Below are 26,638 nucleotides of genomic sequence, written 5' to 3' on the forward strand. Positions count from 1 at the left end.
TTTCATGCAGTACTTATGCTCTGTAATAGATCATCACATAAGGGCTCACAAATAGAGATGACTTAATCGCAAGGATGAGTCTACAGTGATCTATTTGACAGTGGCCCTGCAGATCATTGTAACCTTTTTAAACAGTTAAGAGCCTTCAGGATCCCTGAATGTTGAGCACTGCTCCAGGATTGGACCAATCCCTAATTAAATTGTCGGGATAAAATGTTACCGTAGCTTTGACACTTCCAATGAAAGTGGCTCTTATGAAACAAAAACCAAGTTCCTTTGTCCTGGTACAGAAATCAGTACAGACAGTAGAAGTGTGAAAATCACTTTGTACAGTGCCATCTTGTTAAGAGGCAGTTCTGCTTTTATTTCCATTTATCTGGTTGGAGTTGGAAGCAGACCTTGTATGTGTTCTGAATAGCTGTCAGTACTTCTTAACAGCTAAGGAGAAGGATTGTGGGTTGCACGTCCTCTTGCTTTTTTAAAAAGTCGCTCTTACCTATGAGCTTTATAGCAAATGAACAGTCTGCTGGTTTTCAAACATGCAGAATCAGAAGGGTCTTAGCTCAAGTCTATACAATTAAATTCAAATATTTGTATGTTTGTGAGAGGCTTATTGATAAGGTCTTCACTGACTGCTGGTCAACATTTTATTGGCTGTAAGCTATGTAACTAAAAGTGTATATTAGGGACTTCTAAGCAATACTAACTTGTATGTGTAGCACTAGAAATCAAAAGTTTCACATAACATGAGAACTGATCTTTGCTTTGTTGTTTGCCACTGTCTTTTCAAGTGTAGTTCCTCCCTTCCTAAGAGATGTTTCCATAATGGTTTTTATTATTATTCTTAACTTCTTCAAGTTTAAATTGTGTTTAGTAAATTGGCTTCTTGTGATGCTTGTCATGTGATGGTTCATGAGCCCTGAAGAATGTGCTCCTGTGACTTCAGCCATGTATTTGCCCGTACCAATGCAGGCTGTATCATGTGTTCTTGTTGGTCTTGCATTTTGAGCTAAGTAGTGAAGGGGGTGGGGGGTGGAAAAAAGGGGGACTATTTCAGGGCTAAGCTACCAGAAATACTCAGACTACTTAATTTGTGACCTTGTTCACTAGTTAAGTGCAATCCAGGATTTTGTACCTCTTCCATATTTTCACAGAAATGTTTTCTGCATTAGAAGCTGGGGGTTTTTTCATACTATCTTCTAAAAAAAACAGGGGAAAACCCCCATGCTTTGGTAAAAGAAATATCTTGAAGTCTTGGGGGAAGAGATTTTTAATTTTTTTTTTTTTTTTTTTTTAAACCTTGGTGAGGGGTGTGTGCTTTAGCCAACAAAGTTGGAAATTATCTACTCTGTTCCACAATTTTGCATATATCAACTGTGGCATCTGTGAAGCAATATCTGTATTACTGCAGTAAAATGAACAAAGTTTAAATGACCATATCTGTGCCAAGAGTTTACTGTTGCTCCACAATGGCCAAAGTTTTTGAGTGCTAGAAGTGCTGCTAGTGAACGTGCGTACAGCTCCTAGTCCCACTGCCAGCGTGTGATGTCTGCGTCCATTCCGCCTCTGCACAGTGGAAGCTGGGCCCTCCCAGGGCTAAAGACTGATGAGGTCAGACTTCTTATTAGGTTTGTTTTGAGCAGTGCTTTCAAGCATTTGGGCATCCTTCTATTTAGCTTTACTTTCCTTCCTTGACACAATGTAATACTGTTTTTCACATATAGATATATATACTGCTACTGCTGTCCAGTCTCTGTGTTTCTCCCCCCCGCCTTTGATACAGCAGCTGCTGTTGGGTATAAATCAGTGTTCTTAACTCTTTGAGATCAAGGCTTTACAGGAGAGATGACTGTCAGATAAAGTTGGTCAGTGCCCTGAAGTTTCTGCATGTGGATGCCCTGACAGTAAAGCTGTCCATCTTTAGTAGCTTTCATTTTTCAGCAGATGGGCTGTGCTCTAGAGTTCAGGTACTATTAGACTTTTTTGTACTTTTTATGTCTGCATGGGCTAGTGCATTTCTTTAGATTTGAAACCAACACCAAAGTAACACTGGTTTAATACAATGTTTTTTGCAGCACCTTTTTTCCTCCAAGTTGGATTTTATTTTCAGCTCTGACTCTAGTATTCTTTGCCTCATAATTTGGGACTTTTTTCTTGCTCTTCACATTGTTTTAAAAAACAAAACCAAAACCAACCCCCACACAAAACTCCTTTTTGCTTAGCTCATACAGTATTTCCACTTGGCTCAGAAGATGTGGATTTGTGAGCTGAGGGAATCCTCATTTGGCTGGTCACCCAAGCTTTCTTCAAGAGCATTAGAAGGATCTACAGCTTAAGTTCATCAGAGGGCTGACCTGCTCTAGTTTTAATGAGATTTATTATACATGTACCTTTTGGATTCAACAGCTTTGATCTTTAAAACAATCTGTATAAACCTGTTAATAAAGCAAAACTGTTGACAGAAAACTGACTCTCTATACTGAATCTGCCCTGTGTTAAGATTATTGATTTTTGCAATTAAAATAATATCCCTTCTGCTATTGGCGTGCAACTTCTCTGTGGTGTTTGGTAAAGTGCTTGTATTTGTGCTTCCTTTCTTAGCTCCTCCAATCCTCCCTCTCAGAAAACCCCACTGATCAAACCCTGATATCGCTGCTCAGGCTTGGAGAGGGTGAAAGAAACAAATCTGGATGTTACAGTTGATGGGTGATTATGTGTGAACTTTATGGGTACAGCTGCAATCCTAATACATGCAGGAGAGATTGGGGGGTGGGGGGGTGGGGTGTCTCGGCCAAATGCAGGTGTGTATTTTCCCTAAAATTGCCTTTGGCTTTCACAAAAGCTTGACAGCATTTAATAATTTGAGTCTTGTTAGCTTAAAAAAACCCGAGAGTTCTTGACTTGCTCCAAAACAACTTCCTGTGAACCTTCATCTTGTCAAATAACTGTGGGACTCCAAGGCCTCGAAGGGGATCCAGCGGTACTGGACAGGTATAGATGTGCACTAGTTGTTATGGAGTGAAGGCAGTGCTGGAGAGCACGGGCAACACGAGCAGGGAAACTGGTGTCTGGAGTAAGAGTATCTGGGTCGGTGTCCTCCAGAGCTGCAGGACACATGAGATGCTGCAGTAGTCTGGCTTAACTTCTTTCAGTTTGGTGACTTCTATGGCTGTGTTAAATCTCCGTGGAAGATGCAGGTTGACAGGCCTATAGCGGAGGTGGCCAGTGAACACGGTAATTTGACTTGTTCCATCAAGATTCGGCAAGCCTAATGACTAGGTGATCTCTGGAGCTGTGAAGAAGAGTGTGGCTTGTCAATAACAGAATTCATTACCTTTCCTCTGCTTGCCCTGGGTGTTTGTACATGCAGCACTCAAGTCTGCCAAGGCAAATGCATCGCTGGGTGTAACGCCTTTCCTCTTTTTTTTTTTTTTTTTAAAGTGTACCTATTAATGGAAGCAGAGTGCAGAATGTAATCTTAAAATAGCTACTCCATGAATGCAGAAACATTCCACTTCTGACTAATCGGCCATTCAGAATGAGCGTTTAAATATGCACCAGAGACTGAGTGGCGGCTTTCCATATCTGCGTGAATGGAGTTAGAAACATACTGCAGCTCAGAGCTGTGCAGGCATCTTGCTCCTTGTTTTGTCCTCTTACCCCACACCTGCTTATCTCAGTATAACTGCTTCTGGCCTGGGAAGCAGAATGCATATTCTGCTTGCTATCTCTTTGGTTAGGCAAGCAAGCGGATGGGATTGTTCATTCTCACTACCCCAAGACTGAGAATCTTGGAAGGACTAGGCTGATAAACAGTCCTCAAAACCAGATTTCTGCTTCTCTTGGTTGTGAATGACCAGGAACACAAAGAGCTTATGGTCTGAGTCCTGGCTCTAGTGCATAGCTTGAAGAGCTTGGCAAGCGCCAGGGAGCCCATGTGCAGCATTTTTTCTCTGACAGGCTGCTCCAGAGCCTCTGGCCCGGCTTCACAATGAGAATAAGGCATGCAGATCCGTGTGGTCTGTCGGGTCACTGCCCTAAAGCCTGTCCCAGCTTAAGGATTTCTCTTGCAACTGCTCGCTGTCTGCCCAGGGGGATGGTGCCAGGTTACAGAGGGCTCCCTCCCTGGGGACAAGTGCCATTGGAAGTGAGTATGGTCTCACCTGTCAGAAAGGGACACAGTTTCATACAGCCACTTGTCCTTGCTTTCTCTGTGCTATAGCAGGGAATGGACAAGACCTCTTCTTGGGATTCCTCTGCATCTTCACTGGGTGTGTTTTGATTTTTCTGTGGGGCAAATATACATCTTCACTGGATTAGACTGTTGATGCCTCGTGCGTAATGAGACAGTCCTCATGGCCTGCATGTGCCAGACTGTATATTGCACTGGCCTCTCCGGGCAGGCTGAGCGCTGAGGACTGCCTGCCTGCTTCTGGTGCTGCCTTCAGTCTCCTGCCCACAGGGGTTCAGTTGCTAAGGGAGCTGGCTGGGCCAGATCAGCCAGGCAAAGTCTAAAGAAATTATTTTCTTTTACTGACCAGTGTTGCTTTTCCAAATACCACATGGCCTCTATGACTATAATTGTATAGCCGTCTCATTTAGAGCTGACCTCAAAGGCAAGTTCTCCTCTCCTCCCAAAAAGGGGGGATTTTCACATAAGGGCTTACACTGGTTTAACGCTGCTTAATCTTAGTATAGCGTAAACCTGTTTCTAGTTATCTTAAGGCAGAAAGTGACTGGGGGATTTGGATCGGACTGGATGATTGATTCCTGCTGACTTAAACAATCCATAAGGAGTGCCTTTTGTCCGTACCTAGCTAATCTTGATTTCCTTTTCTGGCATAGGCAGTAAGTACTTACTCTGTGCTGTCTCTTGCAGCAGGACAAAGTTCTGGGAAGTGCCATACTCTGAGCATTGGCTTCTGCAGCTCTGCTCTTTAGGTGGTTATTTATGCAAGGCACCAGCCAAAGGGAAGGGAGAGTTTTAACTGGATTAGCCTCAAGAAGAGAGTGTGGGGATTTAGGGATTAAGGAACCAAAGGCAGCCAGCAATCACTGACTTAAAACCAGCTGTAAGAGAGCCAGTCTCTATAGACTGGAAATACAGTCCTTCCTTACCTGCATAGCGGTGAGATTGGCAGCATTTTTACCTTTGAGGTATTAGAGAAGATGGTCTTAGGGATGCAGGGTGTTTTCTTTTAAGACTTGTGTATTGATGGGAAACTGTTCATAATTGGCACCTCTTTAAGAAAAAACTATTGAAGCACTGAGCGCTCAGATGAGATCTTAAACCTGGCACTCAGAAGGTGTGTTGGTGGCTTGCTCTAATATACTGAGAACATCTGGTTTCGATAGACTTGTAGCTCTTCTAACTTCACATGCTCCCCTTTTACACCTTCTACCCTTGCCCTGAAGTGTTTCTCTCGTCCCTTTTTTTTTTTTTTCTACTGATGCTGTTATGCATCCCCTGCAGGGAAAATCCTAGCAGATTACAGGATTGATAGAAAGATTGGGAGGCACGGGAGAGATCAACAAAACCCTGTTACTAAGGAGACATGAGTTTTAGCATTGTGTCTCTAATGGCCAGTCTGCCGAAGGGGAAACAGATGGTACAAAGGAGGCTGGGATTATATAGACAAGTACTGCAGGGCCACAAATCTGATACATCTATTGAACTTCCAGGGGTCAGGCAAATCCAGTCTTGTGCCAAGACTACTGTGGTTCCTTTGCCTTTGGCACAGTGTTTCTGTCCTTCTGTCATTAAAGGCTGTTTCTGGACAGTGGGCTTCTGCGTGAGCCATTCCTGCCCCTGGGAATAGCCAGGTTTGGCATCGGGAGAGTGAGGGCAAGTGGCTATGTGGTCCAGCATAACACTGCATTCTGGTTTAGTACAGTTTTTCTCCTGTTACTGATGTACACGTGTAGGAACGTGGCTTCTTTTCTATCGTGGGAGAATGGGAGGATGGGTAGTGGCCACAGTTGCTCCTGGCTTTTGACACAGCCTGGCCTTTATTGCAATGTAATGTTTCGCAAAGGCTTAAATTTCAGGACTGATGCTCCCAGCTGCATGCTGCTCGCTGGGTGCCTGCTTCCCCTGCTGCTGCCTGCTCTCTCTGGAGAGAGACGTGAAACGACGCTGCCGTTCTGGGCCGAGCAGCGGGTAAATAAGCAAAGGCAGAATTCATCCTGGCTGAGGAGAAACAGTGCTGGAGTCACTTTTGCAAGAGACCAATTAAGATCTGTTTTTCTTGTAGTTAATTTCCAGGCTCTAGAGAGCGTTGCAGTAAACAGGACACTGATTCGTTAATAAATGGAGAGTGCTAGATGACTACAGTACTAGAATTAATAGCTTGACAGCATTTCCTTTTTTCCTTTTCTCTCCTCCCACAGCAATTTGGACTGATACCCAAATAAACAATAACAAATAGACTTTTGGAGGAGCTGGCTGGGAGAAATAACAAAAGTCAAGGGACACTCATTATGCAATTTTGTTCTGCTCATATTTGACTCATGCAGAAAACCCTGTTCTACTCCTCAGCTTCATTTTCCTTTCTCTTTTTTTTTTTTCTTCAGCCTCTGTTGGAGGAGGTGTCATTGTATTTGCTGCCTTGTTTTTGGTCCCTCGGAAGCTGCTTAGACCCTTGTATCTCCAGTTGGCTGTGGACATGCAGTGCTGAAAGAGTGTAGGCAGAACTCTACTGTGGAGAAACAGTGTACCAGAGCCTATAAACCAGCTTGTATCGGGCAATAAAATGGCTCAGCATGTTGGCTTAAGTTCCAACAGCATGAGACTAACACCTGGGTGTATTTTTTAAGAAGTGAGTGATTCTGGGTAGTTTATAACCATTATGTTCCCATTCTAGTAGCGGTGGTCCCCTGCCAGAAATGGGGCAGCTGAGAGGCTGTTCTGCGACCTGGGGACAGAGGACGTGAACAAGGAGTACACTTTGTACCTTGTGATTCTCTCTGCACTGTCTTGCCAGGGAATATCTTCAGGCGTTCCTCTCCCTCTGCTCTCCGAAGACTCTGCTTTGTGTCCTGCGTGTGCAGAAAGCTGTCCCAGCAATTCCTTTTGAAGTTTTGCCTGAAACACTTGGGTTTTTTCCCTACCCAAACAGAGGCTAGAGGTGAAAAGACTTTTCTGCCAATTCCTCTTCTGATATAGTCTAAACTCCTGCTGTTAAACCTCTACCAGCCACTTCTGTTCTAGATATGTCACTGCAATAGAGCAGAGACTCCCCGGCTGTGCTCTTGCTTGAATCCAGGGTTACGCAATAGCAGCCTGTGAGTGCCAACGCAGATGCTGCTGCATCCAGACACGCTGTACAATGTAGTTGCTTGGATACCTCTTTTTTTTGTTGTTTTTTTCAGAAATGCTAGGTAACAATTTGCAACTTATAATTGTACCATTGAGCACAGATTCAGGTTAAGCAATGTTAAGAATTTGAAATATTAATGACTTCCCCTCCATACTGCTTTTTTAGAGGTTGAGTATAGTGGAATTTGAAAAGATTGAGTGTTGCTCTGCTCCTTTTTCAGAGCCTTTATTTCACCTTCTTAAGTGTTAAATAACTTACCACTTTCAGAAATTTTTTCATCCAGAAAATGATTCTTTAATTATTGATGCAGGAGGCCAAGGGCCCTAAGTGGCCTGGCTGTTGGTGCTTATAGTTCAGGTAGGTCATGAAGATTTCTGTGCTGCTCCTAATTCATCCCCTGTGTCGTACGTTCATTACGTCAAGGGGAGATTTGATGGGAGCTTGCAGGGATTGGATCTCGGAGGAGCTGAGTGGGTGAGAATCTCTTCGAACATTCTGGCAGGGAGAAAGATGCTTGCGTGTTACAGCCAGCCACTCGGCTTTAAGGGCATACTGCTGAGCCGGTGTGGGGTGAAGATGCAACTTAAATGTGTCTCATAGATGGCCCCATGTGCTTTCCTCTGTGCAGTTTAAGGCAAGCTGTCAAAATGAAAAGCCCGTGCCTAGTTATGCTGCTGCTGACCAGGAATTAGACTTTTATCAAGAGAGCTGTGCTGGTGCAGCTTCATTCTGTGGACACCGTTATGACATAGCTAGGAATGGTATCCAGATAGCTCTATTCTTGTCCCGTTATGGGAGTAATATATTTCATATATGATGCAGGTGAATCTGCATTGCTTTAATGACCCTACTACATTTCCTGGGAAAAGTCAAAGCTCTGGAGTTGTAGCTTGAACTGTGCCTGCCTGCACAGAGCCCTAGAACAACTCCCTGGTTTTTAATGGAGATAACTGTAGCAGGGATACAAATGAGGCTGCTGTGAGTGTGCACCAAGGTAAACTGGATACTAACAGGAAGATGGCTGATTGCAAGACAAAGACCCTTCCCTTTACAGCGTACCTCCCTTCCTTCCACTCTCCTCCTCCTAAAATAGCCCTTCAGCATGAGGAATGAAACCCAACCATTTCCCTCTTTTAAAAGCACATTTAATGTTTGTGCATTTGAGTGGGAAACTGACTTACTGACTTAAACCAGGAGCTGGTATTGTGCATCTGCTACGTCTGGTCTACATACTTATTCCTTGTAAAGCATGATAGTATTGCTCATGAATGATAAAAGATTATCAGCTGCAGTTCCAGGTCTCCAACATCTCTGTGTATGGCTCATTAGCCAGTTTGCTTTTCAGGCTCCTTCAACCTTGTGTAGTTCTAGCTGTCTTTTTTTTTTTTTTTTTTAATGCAGCAGTTCAGGAGACTCTCTCCCAGCTGGAAACAGGCCCAGCTTCTAAGGTGAAGATGTCAGCCCTGTGGGTGAGGAGTTGCACATGGCCATGCTGCTTCTGAAAGCTCTTGAGCGCATGGGAAAGTTGAGCAAGGTCTGTGTATTAACAGGTAGTGACGGGAGAAGGTCTGAGGTGTGAATGTCTATCCTTCATAATTGTATAGGGACAATTTTGTGCATGTAAATGTGTCACCCGGCATGAATGGATAATGAACGACTGCTCATTGCGGTAACCTGTGGAGCTGGGATTTCATTTTAATCACAGACTGTTCATTGTGTAGAAGCCCTGCCCTGAGATTCACCAGTGTACACATGCATATCTTCGACTTGCTCTTAGTCAAACTATACCCTTGACATCAGCAACAGTTCCCAGTACGAAAACTGGAGTTACAGTGCTTGTGTTTATACAGCAAGTGAGTTTTCTCACACTTGTCCCATCACCGTAAGCGTTTGTTATTATTGTAGGGAAACCAATGCTTCTAGATTTTAAGATTTCCAGTGGACAACTTCATTAGCTGTGCCTAAAAGGAGATTAAGCAGGTATCTTCAAGGTTCTGGGAAGCATGAAATCTAGCAAAGCATCATAATTATGTTAAATATGTGCCTTTTCTGTCATACTTGCGCAGTGTGGAAAGGCCTTCTAAAAGGTAGAGGCAAGGTCTATTCAGGGAGACAATAGATTTCTTAGTGTCTCTAAGTGTCTAGAGATGATATGGTACTACATAGTTTTAGAGAGAAGTTATGTATAATACTCCTTTGGTGTAGGGATATTTAATGTGAATATGTGTCTACAATGTTTGTATTCTTTTTTTTCCCTTGGGTGCGTCTCTGTGATTAAGGCAAAAGCTGTTGTATTCCCCATCAGGCAAGCTTATTTCACTGCAGAAATTCAATTGACAGTAATCTCCTTTTTAATCTGTTCTTGTGAGGTAGTGTAGCAGGCTGTGTCACACTGTATTTCTCATCCTGACTCTTGCTGTACCAGTTGGAGGCTTCTAATTTTTGTCTTCAAGTGTTTGAGTTTTATTTCTGCAGTTTTTAGTGAGGCCTAATCTAAACAAGGTTTGCATAAATCTCTTAGCTCCAGTGGGAAGATGAAAGCTTTGATAAGGAACTTGTTTTTTTCTCTCTCCAGAGCAGGAGCGCAATGTCTTTGACCTAAATATACCAATTACTGACACAGCAAAGTGATACACAAAACAATCCAGAAGGAGTGCCAACCTCTGAATGAACACTTGGCTGCAGAAAGCTATTGCTTATGTGGAACCTCAAACACAGAAGAAATGTGAGGAGGAAAACAGTGTTCATTCAAAACATTTCATGCAAATAGTGATGGGTGAGAAAGAGAGAAATGGCTGGAGAAAGCTGCTTGTTTACCCCTTATCCCTATAGCTTTGGAGAGGTAAAAGCACTATGCAAAACACAGTGCAGTTTTCTCCTTTCCCACTTGTGGCCTAGTTTGCTCAGCTCAGCTTTTTGAAGAACTTTTATGTCAAACTTAAAGTCTTCCTGGTAGCAGCTTCTATTTTCAAAATGAGTTTGATGGCAAATGTAAGTATTTCAGAAAGTAGCAATGAGCTAGCTCTCTAGAGCATACTAGGTGACTTTATTAATTAGTTTCATAATTTTTAATAATGGTTAAGGTTAACCATCTCCAGAGACCGAGGGATTCTGAGGTGAACTGGTTTTCAATTCAGCTTTGAGACCTGTCCTCTATACGTGAGTACTTGCACATCACTATCATGTTGACGGTTTCCATAATATACTGAATAAATCAGTTCACACAAACTGCTGCAGACTTCTTGTTGTCTTTGTTCTCCATGTTGCAGCTGTGGAACTGGCAAACTCTGGCTGCCTGGTTTTTTGGTGGTCAAATCATCCTTTTTAGTACCAAACTGCTACTAGACACAGGCAGGCTGGAAATGGTACCTGTTACAGTTCAGTATCCCCCCTCCGGCCCTCGAAGCTCTAAGCTGGTGAATTTGTGTGTAGTCTTGGGTTTCTTGCAAGAAAAAAGGGAACCTTTTATCAACCCAGGTTTTTGAGTCAGCCCTTGTTTCTTTTTACTAGCCAGAGTGTTGTTGCTGGCACTTCAGCCTTACTGCAAATGCAGTATGTGTGGGCTTTTTGCTAACACAGTTTATTTAAGAGATTGATACAACTCAGACTACTGTATGAAAGTCTCTCTGCTACAGAAATGTGTAATAGATATTTGGCAATGTGACTCAAACATTTGTCTTACTTTGTTCCAGGAGATGATTTGAGATTATTGATAGGGCCAGCCTTGTGCAGGGCCTGCTGTTGAACAGGCATCTGTCAACTATTTCATCTTGGAAGGTGTTGAACTTCAGTTCTATGTGGTGTCCGTGCACAGATCCTGGTCCTTTGGACTTCAAGGGCCTCTATTCAGTTGCTTCTTTGGGCATCTAATGCCAGTCCCGAGCAGATGTTGGATACCCCAGGGCATCTCTAATGCCACCATGTGTCTGTGTCAAGAGTTGCGTTGAGCCCTAAGGAATCTGAACGTGCAGTGGATGCTCTTATCTCTAGGTGAGTTGTATTGCATTAGAGGAAAGGCTGTGGCTGTGGTAATGGCACCCTCTCTGCAATACTCGACCAGACTGGGTTATCCATGCATTGGGTAATAGTTGTGGAAGGGTGGTTTTTGTACTGACTTGCTTAATACTTGCTGACACACAAGGAGAGCTCCTGCATGGAGGAGCTTGCAATGCACTGCACAGCTGTAGCCCAAACAAAGATACACTGGGAAATTGGTGGATGCTATGAAGAGGAGTTTTTGCATGGTTTAACAACTGGATCGGTGCCTGGATGCACAGCCTCTGATTTGACTAAAGCAGCTGCCTTCTTCCCAGCAAAGGTCATGTTCAGCTCAGAGGCACTTAGTCTGTGTTTGAACAACTGGATGGGATCTAGCCAAGGAAAGGGTAGGCAGAGAACTAGAAGATTGCTCATTTAATTACAAGCCTGTTCTTTGTAGTACCTCCTTTGAGACGGGGTCCAGAGTTGTTCACATGATGGTGGCTTGACAATGTTAAGTGAAAAGCCTCTCTGATGGCATGGCTACATCTGAATCTTGCTGCGGGTTTTGGAGGATCTATATTAACTAAGTTTCTGTTGTATAATTAAGAAGCTGCCAGTTGCACTTCACTAGGAGAGGTGAAAGTTCTTTGTCTCATGTAGCTTCTCACAAAATAGCTTCTGCGTTCCTACTCTTGCACAAGGCCTCTCTGCCCCTGTTAATAAGGATCTTTTTTAAAAAGAACAATATTGAATTTGAAAATTAACAGCTTCAAGAAATGAGAGTAGTTTCACATCCACCTCTTGGTTCTGCTTTCCTATGAGGAATTCGGGGTCACTCACTGCTGGTGTTTGTTGCTGTGCAGAGGATTCCTGTAAAAGGGGAAAGTGTACCAAACAATGAAAATAATGAAGTTGCCCATCCAGAAAGCAATACCTAGCCGAGATTTAGAAAATGGAGAAGGGGAGAGAAGTTCTGTAATGTCTGAAGTGTGCACATCACAACTACAAGCAAAATGTTGACTCGTGGGGTGAAAACTGGAATCCTTGTCCTGTCTAAACTGTCAGTGCTCTCTTGGTATTGATGGCTGTGACCACGCACGCTCCTGATAAAAACACTTCCCAGGCATTGCCTATACAGTCAGATATGTTGGCATAAACTCATATGTAGCAAGCAGTTATTAAATCGCAATCTCTTTTAAGGTTTGAAAGATGTATTTTTAGGGTGTAGCCTGTGTGAAGTGTAGTTTGTGTGAAATGTTCCTTGGTTAATAGAAATGTAGTGAATGTTAGACTTATGCTAATAATCATATCTCTTACAGTAAAAGAACTTGCTGTGATGTTCCTAATGTTAAATACAGGCAGACAGCTCCAGTCCCTGTGTGTAAGAACGCAGATTGAATCTTGTTTATCATTACATCAGTCTGCAAAAAGGAGATTTATAAGAGCAGAATTGTTTGCGTGACATGGAGTGACTCCCATTGTATAGAACAGAATAGCACTCAAATTTCTCTCCTCTCCCTTGCCCTTTTGATGACAGATAGTTGGCAGTGGATCAAAGCACAAACAGGATTAATGTTTTGCATAATCTGTCCTACATGGCCTGAAAGGAGCAGAGATGGAATTTTTCATCTTTCACTTTAAACTGCATTTAATATCATGGCCTAGTTTAGAGCTATGCGACTCATTCCTTCCATTTCCCCCGAGGCCTCTGTTTCTGGTCAAGGAAAGCAGGACATGACTCCCTCTGGAGCTCATCAGTGCTGCTCAGCTTCCTCCTTGTTGCAGGCTGGTGGAGGAGGCTGGTTTGAGGCTGGAGCAATCCAGCATCAGGAATCTCCCAAGTAGCATTTGTGGAAGCTGCTGTCTCTTGCACCTATTGCTGTGGTTACAGCACAGGTGCTGCAGGGCATGGGGAACCTGGGGCTGGGGCAAGATCCAAGGTTCTCGCTACCGCCTGTGCGAAGGCAGCTTTGAAAGCTGAAGTGGGTCACTGTCACGGGTCACACCTCCGAATGGCTGGTTTCAGTGTCCAAGGATGCTGTCCAAGCATGTTCCTTCTCAAAGTGTAAACTGCCTTGTCAAAGATGTCCCCAGAAAGGAATGTTTACAGATTTTGATCCACTTTTTGGCTGATGAATTGTTGCATTGACAGCAGTACTTCCTCTTCTTTGGAAATAAACTGAAAATGGCAAGAAAATTTGAAGGTGCTTGTTTTAGTACTTGTGTCAATATTGGAGTCATTTCCTTCACTGAAGCTTGCACTTGACCATGTGTTGGGCACGTCTTCTCTGTCCTGCCCTCCCCTCTAGTGGGGTGACTTGTCATTGCAGCTTAGTTTTGGCTGACAGTTACTAAGGAGGTTTTTGTGATGTTTTGCAGTTGGAGAATTACATAGTGACCAGAACACAGCGCAGAGAACTGTAGAACAGGTATGGTATACACTGGATGGTAGCATGGACTTGTGGAAGAGGAGAAATAGTAGTGGTTGGATATGTGAAATATGGGAGCATTGGCTGTATCTTCTTACATACTTGAATGCCCTCTGTCCATGAGAAGGTATGGATGCATTTGCAAAGGAGATAGTTGATGGGGTGAAGATGATTCAGATATCTGAATCTGGCCACTCTGTAAATACCAGGACAAAACATGAAATACAGGGAACGAGTAGGCTACAGGCTGGTCAGAGTTGCTGATGAGGAGGAGGTTAGTGAAGGTTAGTTTTGTTCCAGATAGCATCCCAGGTACTGGCGATGGATCTCTTGCTCAAATTGCACTTGTCTACAGTTGTGTTTCTGTAGACAGTCAGCTATATTCTGAATAGACGTGCTTCTCACACAAATCTGCTACGTGTATGTCTAATATTAAAGAGATGTTCTAAGAGCTTCAGCAGAGACAGATGGTAATTGATTGGGCCATGTCTAGCCTCCTCCACACTGAGCTCTTGAGGGCTGAATTTTGAGTGGAGCTAGGATAATGATCTGTGTATTTCAGGATCTTCTCCTGTCATTTGTGGGACTTTGGGCTATGGCATACCAGGCTTGCCAGTTGCTGTGACGAGGACTTTTTTGGTATGTGGAAATGGCCGTTCATTATAATACTAAAAATGTTTGCATAGCTTGGGTTCCTGAATAGCGTAGTAGAGATTTCAAGCACTCTTTCAGTTGTTTTACCTTACTGTCAGTTTAGGGAACTTGCTCTCTAGCCAAATATAGGCTTTTGAGCTGTTATGGCTTATTCAAAAACCCCATCGTGTCTTTAGCTATCCTGCATGTAATGAAACCTCTTCCCCTCTGACCTCTTCCTCTTGCCCCCCCCCAAGTCGACTTTTTTGTCAGCCCACAGGGAATTGATCAGAGCTTATGCTCTGGTAGGATCTGAGAAGTTCCAGCAATAACAAACATACCCACTACAGCTAATGGTGTTTTCAGAAGCACTTGAGATAAATAACAAATTTGTTCAAAGGAATCTAACTGCACACGTGATGCTGGCTTCCAGTTTCTTGTCTTGCTGATCTTGTTTACAACATTTAGCACACCGAGTCCTTAATGCAGCATCCTGAATGAAAGGTGTTGTGGTTCTAGTATCTTTCTCACGCTCGAGTTTGTCATCCCCATCTAACACCGCCATGGTAATGCTGTGAGGCCATTACATCAGGTCATGCAACCCAAAGTAGTGGGGTGGGGTTGGGGATTGGGCAAAGCCAGTGGTGGTAACTGTAGTGCTAGTGTCTTTCTCAGTTTAATGGGGCTCTGTTGCTGATGATACTTGAGTGACTGACCCTTCAGAGATCTGAATCCTCATCCTGCAAATCTTGTGTGCGTGTTTTATTTGTGTTTCTTTTTTACCTTCTGCTACAAGAACTTCTAATATGCGGCTCTGTTGTGGAGAACCCATTGAGCTGTGTAAATTCTTACAAGATTTGTCCATTGCACTTAGCAACTAGTAGTGTAAAGGACATGCCATATCCCTTTGTTTCTGCAGGCAGATCACTAGAAGCTAGTGCAGAGTCTGCTCAGGATAATCCAGAAGGTCCTTTGCTCTCAAACGCAGAGGCAATAGACAGCTGTCTGCACCGGCAGAGCCAGTGCGGTTAACTCTGCATGCTATACCTGTTTGCCATAACTGGTGTGTGGCACTGAGGAGGTGGCCCGTGTGGCTTCTGTGGTGACATGGGCTGCCTGACTAAGAGAGGCACTGTGGGATCTCGGGGATTGGAGCTATCCTTTTCACCACAGTATTTTCCACTCCAACCTATTGGGAATTGCCTGCACTTTCCAGTACTAGGGTGAGAAATGAATATATGCTCTCCTGGGAAGTGCTAGTAATTAAGATTACAAGTTTAGGGGAAGAGGAGCAAGGCAAGGAGGTACGAGAAGTATTTAGGACTGAAGTAGACTTTCTTTGCTTGCTCTAGAAATGCAGGTACTTATGTTTTCGTGTATGCAAGATAGTTAAACGCTAGCCAACTGGTTGGAAGTACTTGATGCCTTTTGCAAACTTAAAATGCCGCTATTACCACCTGTCAAGCCAAAATAGGCCAAAATGTGGAGTGAGCAGCATGGTCTGTTGAAGAGCTACTGCCCCTGAGGTGTTAAGCAACACAATTGAAATGTGCAGAGACTTTGGCTGCATGGGGAGCGTGGATCGCCAGGACAGCTGTCCAGTGTCTGGAGCTGCGGACAGCAAACAGTCTGGCTCAGACAGGTCCTGAGCCAGTGTGGTTATTGTAAAAGCTTGAATAATGGAAAGAGATTCTATGCTATTGGATTCTTCTTTAGCAAGGCCAGTCTTGGGTCAGTATCCCGGAGAGCATCCTGGAGTGTCCTGCCAGCCAGCGAACGCAGCTGACACTTCATCTCAGGAACAAGGGCTTGGCTCCCTGGTCTGAAAGAGCTCTGCTGCTGCTCTTCATCATGTATTTGCACCCTTCTGAACGATGCTACAGCTTGTTTTCTGTTGACTGTGGAGCTCATTGGTGTTTTCATTTTGAAGGGGATGATGGGAATGCCAGCTTCCTTACCGAGTTGCTGAGCTAATTCTAAGGTATGATGAGTAGAAGGTATTCCTGCCAGCTCTTGCTTGTTGTAGATGGTCTGCAGGTTTTAGCTTGAATTTGTGGTTGCAGGTGGCTCCAAGTGAACTACTTCATGGTGGTGTTCTAGTTCTGTTCTTAGAAATAGAAGACCAGTAGCAAGCATGCATTTTGTAGTTATTCTCATATCTCACAGATTAAGATCATTTAAATAAGAGAGAGAAACAGAATATCCAGCAGGAGTATCTGCATTTAACTGTGTATTAAAAAGTGAACTGAGTATGAGTGTTGCATGCAGTAAGCACAAAGAATGTAGTTCAAAAGATTCTCAGGAAAAAACACCTGTTTATGTGGTTATCTTACGGAAACTTAACTTTTCCACTCCTCCTCTTTTCTGAGCTTGATGCTTATACGTGTTAGTTTCTGTAGGTTTTCTAAATGTGTCTATTCCAGAATATCTCCCTCTCCTGTTGCTTCCCTTCCTCTCCCACCCTGGGCACCAGGTAGGTACATGTCCTCTTTGGTGGGGCTGAACCAGAGGCGCGGGACGCACAGTTCCTCTTTTCCTTTTTTCCATGGACTCCATTTGGAATTGACATTTATCTCGTTCCCCAGCCTTCCCCTAGTCCACGAAATCTCTTACACACCTTTTCTTACTTCCCATCTATGTGCCGTAGTATGTAAAACAAAAAGCAGTGTATGCATGATAGAGCATCTTTCAAATTGCTCTCCTGAAGCAAGCTGAAGAGGAAGAAAAGGATAGTTTCCCTTCTCAGAAGAGCTGTACAGTCTCCCCTGGGGTTGTTCATGGAGGACGTTATCGGAGCCTGTTGCGGAGGTGTTTGGGCAGGGGGCAGTGCTGGTGAGGAGAGCATGGTGACTGTGTTGGTATAAATCGCCTCTGACTTCATCCCTGTGTGAAACACCATCACTCTCTGCTGACATTTTGGCTTCAGAGTTTCAGCTCTTATGCAGGTGTTTGCAGAAGAGCAGCTCTGGACTTTCTTTGTCCCCACTTTCCTGTTTCAGAAGCACAGTAGCAGTGCATCATTTTGTGTTTATAAAGTGACCCTTGAGTTTAGGAGTAATGCGAGCTACAGAACATGACAGTTTGCTCTACTATTGCCACGATACAATCCATGCCAGCGTCTTTGCTCGTGAGTGGATGTGTTCATCTTAAAGGATGGTGGGATGAGTGGTAGAAAAATGAAAGAAATGCAGTAACTGTGCTGGAGCTCGGTAAAAGTTAGATAGAAAAGAACTCTGTAACTAGTTTAAAAAAAAAAACCTGAACACTTCAGAGAATTAAGTGCCCACCACATGACTTCGTTAGTAAAATGTAGCACCCTGTTGTCATAGTGGCAGAGGTCTCTGGCAAACCACCTACTTGCTGGTTTGTGTCTTGAAAAATGACCAAAATACATAGTGCTATACTGAGGTCTTGCTCTTTAATGTGGGTCGATTCTGTGCAACTTCTGTTGGACCATACACTGCCAGCAAATGGTGTGTGCTCACTGCAGAGGAGATCTTCTGCAGGAGGGAAGCCCAAAGCAAGCTAGACACAAAACTATCACTTTGCTTCCTTTGTCACCTTGTGCTGAACTCTGGTTTTCTTGGGATGCCCCTGCAGTGACCGAATACTTGGTATGTTTTAAAATGTGTTGCTCCTGCAGACCTACACAAGTGAAGTAAGTTTTCACTGATAAAACAGATCCTATACCCCATCTCCAGCCAGTGCATGGCAATGCATATATAAATGTACTGTGAAGCGGAATTAATTGCTGAGATTGCTCTACTGAGGTATTGCTTTGGGCTTTAGTAGGTAGGCCTAGTAAAGTTCCACAGCACGTTAGAGATTGTGCGTATTAATTTTGCATCTAAAGCAGCATAGTATGTCAAATTTCCACTTTATAGTCTATCTGCGCTCACCCAGTCCTATTTGGCAGGTTTATTACTTGCTGGGTTTTTTTGTGGATTCTTACACTTGATTGCTGACACTGGACTATGAATTAATATGATCTACATAGAGGTAATAAAAAACCCAGAGTTTTTTGCCCAGAAGTAAACTATGTGTTTGGCTCTTGGCCTGCCTTGTTTGGCAGGGGTCATTGGAAGTCCATGCAAAAGCATGCTAAATCCTGCAGTGGCAAAAATTCTTGTAATGTAGACTTTTTAAAAGGATTTTGAGAGAACATGAAGTGACAGCTGAGCAGAAAGTGAGTTCCTCTGTAGTGACAGCTACATGCAGAAGCGTCGAGAGTTTCCTTTGCCTTCTACAATCAAACCAGTGAAATGCAAGTCTTTGGATTCTGCATATATTAAAGCGTATTAACTTTTTTCTCCTTTCCTATGTATGCAGGAGGCAGACAGTGGGGAAGAAGAATGCCGGTCCCAGCCCAGAAGGTAAGATTGTTGCTTGAGGCTTGCAGGAGTCCTCGAGGATACCTTTCTGTGTGAAATGTTCCACAGGGTTTTCTGTTGTTGTTCTGGCATGTTCTGCAAACATGCATCATTTTCTGACTGTGGTTAATGTTGCACAACTGTCTTATGTGTACCCTACTGAAAAATATATTTAATGGCCTAAATGATGCTCCCAGTAAAGGGATTGCTGCAGCAGGAAACAGGAAAAGTCAGATTACACACTAAAAAATATATATGGGGACCAGTTCACGAAGATGTCAGTGAGTATATTCTTCAAACTGCTGTTTGCATCCTGGAAGTGGTGCCTTGCCTGCAGACATGTTCTGAGTAAGATGGTGATACTCTGCTTTTCTGTGCATGTGGAGACTTTGCTTATATCTTAGGAAAAAATTCTGGTTGTGTTGTTCCTTAGCTCCCTCCAATGTCATATGTTGTTTCTCAGAATTTGGTCCATCATCAAAATATTCTGAGAGGAATAACCACACTAATAAACTCTTGTTATCTGGTTAAAAACTTTCTGTTGCCATCAAGAGCTGAATTGGATTATTCTAGTTAGTAGGATTATCACAGGAGACACTTCAGCAGTGATAGTCATCCTCTAACTGTGTTTCTTCACCTCCTGGTTATGCCCTTGTGTACATCTTTGGGATCTGTGAAAAGTTATATTTCTAGAAGCTGAAGGACAGGGTGACCCTACACCATAAGGGCACCTGCTTCTTAAAATAGCATGTTCAGTGGATTCGTAGATATTTGCTACTGATGCAGGTAGCCAAACGTCTACTCCGAAGTTAGGAAAACACTGAGAATTTACAGGATTTTTTTTTTTTTTAAATTGGGATTGTTTTGCATGGAGAGGCTCACTTTTGTAAATGCCAGTTCCAGTTGCTTCAGGAAGAACCTTTTTTGATAAACGCTTATCCCTAAAAACCAAACAAACATTGAAACTCGGCTGATTGAATGGTGACAAGTATTAATGGTGTTTTTATAATGTAGTTGTAGTCTTAAGGGTAGACTTCTTGAAGTCTCGCAAGCTTTGTCTCCTATCCTCTAAGCCGTCAAAAGACATTTGAGCTAAACTGAATAACAGCAAAAACTGCATATACTAGGTAACTTCTCCAGCAGCAGGAGCACTTTCTTGGCTTAAAATGTTGCAGTCAAATTTTATGAAAGGTGTAAGATTCCCTCCAGAGGGAGTAAAGGGGAAGTGAAGGTGAAATAGTTCTCACTTTATGAGCTCTTTGGCTGTTAAGAGTTCTTTGCTTAATGTTGTTTGCGTGAGTAGGTAACGACGGAAGACATAATTTCTAGTATTTAAAAGGCTTGAACAAGATTTGGGCTTTGGGTTTGGGGCCAGCTTGGATGAATCTGCAAAAGAAAAAGCTGTCCTGGGTGCACATTCCCATTACTTCAGTGTAGTCCTGCGATTGTGTGGCCCAGGGAAGGTGACTGGTCTGTTTCCTTCAGTCTTCTACCCTTAAATGATGATTTAAGAATTGCGTTTCTTCATTTTACAGCTTTCATGACTGAGAGGAAAGCTGGAAAGCACAATTCCCAAAGGCTCAAACTGAACTCAGCTAAACTCTGATTTTTAATTTCACTCTTAGCCTTCCAGCAGTCACAAGATCAACTCATGACTTATCTCAGTATACATAATGTATTGGAGGGGATGGAAGGTATTTAATTGTTGTGGGCACTTAGCAACAATTGTAGGTTAGGTTTGAAACGAGCATTTTTTAATATATTTTAAATAACTTCCTGGGGTAGGAAACGAGAACGTGCTATTGATGTGGTGATCTAAACTCTGTGACTCCTGTTGCTGGGGTCAGAAAGCTAACTGAAATCAAGATCCTTCTTAGGGAAAACAAGGGGGTGGGTGTTAAATGTGTTTGATTACAGTAGGATAAAAATAACACAGTCAAACGTGCTAAGTAGTCAACCTGGAGTCCTGCTGTGGAGGAGCAGCAGTTGTCTATAACCAGCTTTTGAGTATATCTAATCCCCAGTTTTCAAGGGAACATAGCAAGTAGTAGCTATTAAAAATCCAGACAGTAAAAAGGCAATGGACTGAGTTTGGCTGTAAAAGAAAGGTATGTTATCAGCTGCAGTGTCACCGAAGTAGCCTGACATTCCTAGCTGCCTGCCTGGGCAAGGCCAGGCTGGTGAAGTTCTCCTGAGGCATAATTTAGGTGACCTAGCTACAGTCAGTGCATGGGGTGGGATTTTTGCTATTTGTAAAATTCTTCTGACGAGGAGTCCTTTTGTCTCCTGCACTCATGTACAATTTGTTCAAACACTACCTCAGGGTAGCATGGCTGGCATCAAGCGTGCCCAAACTCATCCCATTAACTGGACATTAAATGCAAGAGTACTACTGTGGCTAAAGCATGTTTGGGTTAATAAAACAACTTTTCAATATTTATTAAATAGGATGTTAGTGCATAGAGACGTTAATGCTTGCAAGGGAATTGCCTTAAGACCTAAGCATAACCAAGTAGACACATTTGGTGTCAAAAGATTTTTGCAGGGATCAGTCTTGAAGATCATTTTGTACAGCCTTCATTTCCATCCTCTTGAGTCCCCATGTCTCTGCACAGTCTAGGGATTGCTGTCTCAAATGAGACAAATGTTCCACTTAGATCCAGCTCAACGGCATTGCTAGTCCTGTGCCTACCAATTTCTAGATAGCTTCTTGTGTTAGGTTTCTGCTGTTTATCTTTTCTCACTGATGAGATAACGGGTTATATATTGAGGTGAAGGGGATCATGCAGAAAAGACTGGCGGTATGACAACAGGAGTGACTACTGCTTGTTGAGCAGAGGCTATGAAGAGCAAACAGTCTAAATGTCCTCCAAAGAGGCAGAGAAATTGGCTTCAAACAGGAGCTTAAACTTGTAGGTAGGTACGTCAAGATCGTCATACCTAAAACAAATAATCTATCTGGGTGCTGACCTGTTCATGCTTTTTAAGATCTAACACCACAGAGGACTGTGATTGCATGGACTCCAAGTCTCGCAGACAAGGGAGAGGAAATATGTGGAATTGTTGTTTAAATTTAAACCTGCTCTACAGAGCAGTCAAACGACATGACAAGTCTGCGCTCGCCACAAGACTGCTTCTGCCAGCGCCATCATGGAGTGAGTTTTCTGCTTTGTGACTTAGCAGAATCCACTTAAAGCTTTTCTCCAAAAGATGGAAAGAGCTATTAGATGCGCAGAAAGAGAGCTCATGTGTGCTCTGCAATTACCCTTGGAAGATGCTTGAAACAGTATTTTCTGGCAAACTCTTTTGTACTGATGCAAAGAGGAATGGTTTGTTTTCCTACTTGAGGAAAGTACTTGGGTATTGTGAACACGGACCTAATTTTTATAAAGACTTCTATCCATTACTAAAAACCACAGAAAATTAATACTGCAAATACCTGAAGCTGAGCAAATAGGTAAAAACCAGCTAGGCTCCTGGAATTTTTTCTCTCACACCCAAGTCCCGCTCTGGGGGAAGCCCAGCAGGGTCTCCGTACCCTGCCATAGCTGTGACCATTCTTGCAGTTTATGGGTGAGATCCCCAAACCCCTGACATGGGTCCAAGTTCTTGCTCTGGAGTCCCTGATCGAGCCAGTCCTTGTCACCTGTCTAACTCTTGGCTAATGGGACTAGGACAGCGTACTGCATGAGCCGATGTCCTGAACAATCTATTTATTACATTTATTACCTTCATAGCTACCTTCTAGACATTTTTATTAGGCTATCTGGAGGCTGTACAGCTAGCTGGCCTGCGCATCTCTCCTGTCCCCAGATGTGCTGCTGCCACGCTGAATACACTCTTAATGGAGCATCTGTGTTAACAATCTCTTTGCATCATCCCAGCGTCGTTAACACTTACCTAAAATGCGCATGTATTGAGCTTTGAGTTGTGTTGACACCAACTGACTGTTCAGTTTTTGTGTGCTCTGTGCCAAGGTTGCAAAGATTCAGCATCTTTGTTTTGCTGACAAACGACATCTCCAGGGCCCGGGCAGCAGCGGTGCTGCAGCCTGCATTGGATTTTGCTGTCGGGATCTGCCGGTTGCTTTTCGGCTTTATGTTTGAAATGGTGCCCCCATTCCCAAATATCTGTGTATTTACCAGTTCTATGTGCCTTGAAACAGCTCTCGTTGCTGAAATGCAGCATTTGAGGCTGCACAGGAACTGCTGCACATAAAATTGAGTAAGCTGTATGGCCTAGTGAGGCTGCTGGGGACTTCAGAGCAATGCTTTGAACTTTTATGGCCTGGCACTTGGTCAGGCTAAAGTCCATTTGCTTCGGTAAAGCTGAAGAGCCTGTCATTCCCTTGAAGTGCCATAGAAAGTGATTAGGTCCTGCTCGAAATCTGGGGTTTGTTACCTGAAAATTTTCTCAAAAAGTGCTTGTCTCTGCTCTTCAGGTGGGGGCGGGAGGGTGGTGTTAAAAAAAGAAAAAAAAACATAACACCTTTTGCAGCCTAAGTATGCTTACCTTCTGGTTTGTTTTTTTTAGTCAAAATAGTTCCTTCCAGGAGTGAACTGGGAAGGAAAGCAAATCAGATTATTGCCATGATAACAGTTGGATGTGCCAAGATGCCTCAAGGTTTCAAGCTGTGAGTAAATACCTTTGTTTTAGGAGCGGAAGACCACAGTCTGATGCAGGAGCTTATGGTTTATAATGCTATAAAAGTTGTTTTTCAAATAGTAAGTGGAATTGGTGCATGTGTTTCCTTGTATAGGGCAGCAGCTCAATAAATTGTAAGCCAACTTGTTTGATTTTTTTAAACTGAGGCCTATTGTAGGCTTCTCACTACCTGAGGGTTATGGCAGACATGCGCTAGTCCCTGGGGGAGAGAGGAGCGATTCTGTGATACGAATTGACTGCACTTCAGAAGGCTCATTTACAGTCCGCATCGAGATGTGCGAACCTGCAGCATCCTGTGTCTGTTGTGACTGTTGGAGATGTGTATCATCGCCATTTGGTGCTCCTGTGGCAGTTATCCTGACGCTTCTGGTTATCCTTAAAGCATATCTTGTGTTACAAGAGAGACTTCCAAAAACCACGCGCTGTCAGTTCTAGCAACTAAACCTTCCTTGTGCTTCCTTTGCTTGCTGCTGCAGCTGCCAAACACTTATTTTGTTGGTACTTGAACAGTAGCTGGATCTTCTAATGGGTGTGCAAGACAGTTTGTTAACTCCAGATCTTGAGTAAGAGGGGTCTGTGTGTGTGATATACAGGAAAGCTTGTGTTTATCCATGCCGGAGATTACTAAGCTCTTGTAGTATGAACCTTATCTTTAGAATGTGTTTCCTGAATCCATCTTTCTGTCTTTCCTTTCAGTGACAGCTTAGCCTCTCTGTGGCATTTACTACAGCTGCTTGTGGAGAATGTAATACCGAGATAAAGAACTGTTCTGTTAATCTGCCAGCTCTGCTGACCGCCAGAAAAAGTTCTGTGGGCCACACATCACGATTCATGAAAATGGGTCTGTGGCCTTCATTTTTGAATACCAGGTGTTTTATCACCAAACTGTGAGCAAAGACATAGCACTTGTAGTAAAATTTGGGTTTATTAGATTAGTAACATATCTGCAGGGCTAGTTCATTGCAAGGTCTACGTCTGTGGTTACAACATGCTCAGTCCAGTCCGATTACATACCTGTGGATCACAATAATGTGTGGATCAATGACTTAATGACTTCAGATGTGACTTAATGACTTAATGATTTCAGATGTGATCTTCAGAATGAAGCATCAAGCAGACTAATATCGTTGCATTACCGAATTACCAGGTAAACATATGATGCTATAGCAGGGAACTTGCTCAAAGTATGAATGCTTATGAAAAGTTTTTTTAATTTGTCATTCTAAGTGTGTGAACAGAGGACAATGAGGAACAAGGCAAAGACAAACTGGGAAGTAAAAGGAATGAAGGTGGGTCAGATCCTTCAGCTACCGAAAGGGTCTGCTGTCCCCAGAACAGCTGTCCCCATGCACTTGTGCTCCTTCAGAGGTTAGCGAAGGAGGGGCTGACCAGGAGTTGCCATTAGGATTCCATACGTGCTTGTGTCTCCTGCTGAGCATGAACCAGGTGCTCTAAGCTAGAGGAATCTAAGTTAAGGAAAGATTCCTGTTGTAAATAGAAAGGGAAACTCCAAAATAGCCGTTCTGGTCCCTTTCCTGGTAGGGCACCTTGGCAAGGCTTCAAAGTTAAACATGAATCCTCAGAGTTTTCAGCTCTGTGTGGATTTCAGGCACTTAAACACAGGGAATCTCAGCCAGGGTTTCTGGACTCGTTGCCATTGAGCTCTTTGGTATCTTTGCATCAAAAACATTCCTTTATAAAATTAGGGGTGTGTTTTACAGTTCAGAGGACTTAGATATTTCTTTTCCACAGGTCACTGAAATAACACATTACCTATTTTATGATCCCAGACATGTCATTCAGGCATGCTTCTTCCTTGCTGGACTTGGAGCAGTGCTGTAACAGTTTGCAAGGATCTGGATTAACGTTTTCGTAGCAATGTAGATGCTTGCATGGAAAGCAGTTTGCTGTGCAAATAGGATGCATTGTAGTTTTTGCATCCAAAGAACTAGTTTCTTCAAAGCTCCTCTTGAATTGCTTGAATGCACGTGGAAGGCAGCTCTCCAGAAAGCAGGAGCAGAAGGTGGCTGTGGGAGATGTTTCAGCAAAAGCGGTGTCTCAGCATGTTACCCCTGTCCAACATTAGTGCTGCTTGTTGAGAGACCAGAGTGATAGACGTTGCTGCTTGTGTCCCTTTTCCTACCCCTGCTGCCTGGTGGCACTGCTCATGTCCCTTCAGTTGTCTTTGCTTCTGCCTCTGTAAAACGGGTGTAACTGAGCATTGACCTCTTTGTGTCAGACCCTCTAAGATTTAATAAGTAAACTATACAATGATTGGGTGTGGGATTTGTGAGGGAAGGGTTTAATGAAGTGATAATATTGCAAAATAGGTGCTGAATTCTCAACAAAGAAGCCTAATCATTGATCATGATGGGCAACTGACCAAACGGGCTTTAAAAGCAGGGTTTTGTTCTTTCTGTGATGCTTATCACTCTACTCCTGCGTCCGTCTGATTTCTTTGCTCAAGAACTGGAAACAGAAATACTCTTTGACAGCTTAAATAACCAAATTTAGAACGTGGCTTCCTGTTCTGACTGGTTCTTCAGGATTCAAGTATAGTTTTGTGTGCTTTCCCTGTTCCTGCCTCCCCCCTCTTTTTCTTTTTTAACTAGATATGGGCTCCTTTATAATTACTTTGTTAAATTTCCCTTACTGTGTGTAATAGAGCTGGTGTATGTAAGCACTGCCTTGGTGGGTGGTATGCCTCTTACTCACTGGGAAAGCTTTGTTTCTTTACTATACTCTATCTCATTCTGCCTTGCATGCATTGGCTTGTTTATGATCACTGCTACTGAAATGGCTTCATGTTTTCCTGTTAAGTTGGACTACATAACGCAGTAGGCTTTGTCTCCCATGCTAAAAATGGCCAGAAGACTTTTGACAGATCAACTTCTCCCTCCGAGGTAGGGAGGCAGCAGTAGGAGATGAGCGCAGGAGGTGCTGCTCTCAACGGATCAGTCGCTACCTGTTTACAGGTTTGCTGCACTAATTTAAGGCTCTCCCCAGATAAGTCATCTGTTCAGACTCTTAATCCACTCAGACTCATCTGTAGACTCTGTTCATTGCTGAAAGCAATAGGATGAATTAACTGACCTCCCACCAAAAAAGCAGGGGCATCAGATCCTTTGACCCTCAAACAGCTGGGGTGTGGCACCATATTCTTCAAAGCTGCCTCTTAGGACCCTTTTTCCCCATCAGACCTGATGCTGAGACAGCTGTCTTTGTGGGGAAAGATTGAGTA

At 43.3% G+C, this 26,638-nt stretch overlaps 1 protein-coding gene across 1 annotated transcript in view; it reads left to right on the top strand.

Annotated features, from left to right (window-relative positions):
* The window catches only part of SSH2 (slingshot protein phosphatase 2), a 103,183-nt gene that overhangs the window by 15,296 nt on the left and 61,249 nt on the right, over window positions 1-26,638 (top strand). The window contains exon 2 of the mRNA XM_075518050.1: window positions 18,692-18,735. Coding sequence (XP_075374165.1) covers window positions 18,692-18,735 — 44 coding nt within the window. The remainder of the gene's footprint in view (window positions 1-18,691; window positions 18,736-26,638) is intronic.

The sequence above is a fragment of the Mycteria americana genome, chromosome 15, assembly GCF_035582795.1.
Source record: "Mycteria americana isolate JAX WOST 10 ecotype Jacksonville Zoo and Gardens chromosome 15, USCA_MyAme_1.0, whole genome shotgun sequence".
NCBI classification, from domain to species: domain Eukaryota; kingdom Metazoa; phylum Chordata; class Aves; order Ciconiiformes; family Ciconiidae; genus Mycteria; species Mycteria americana.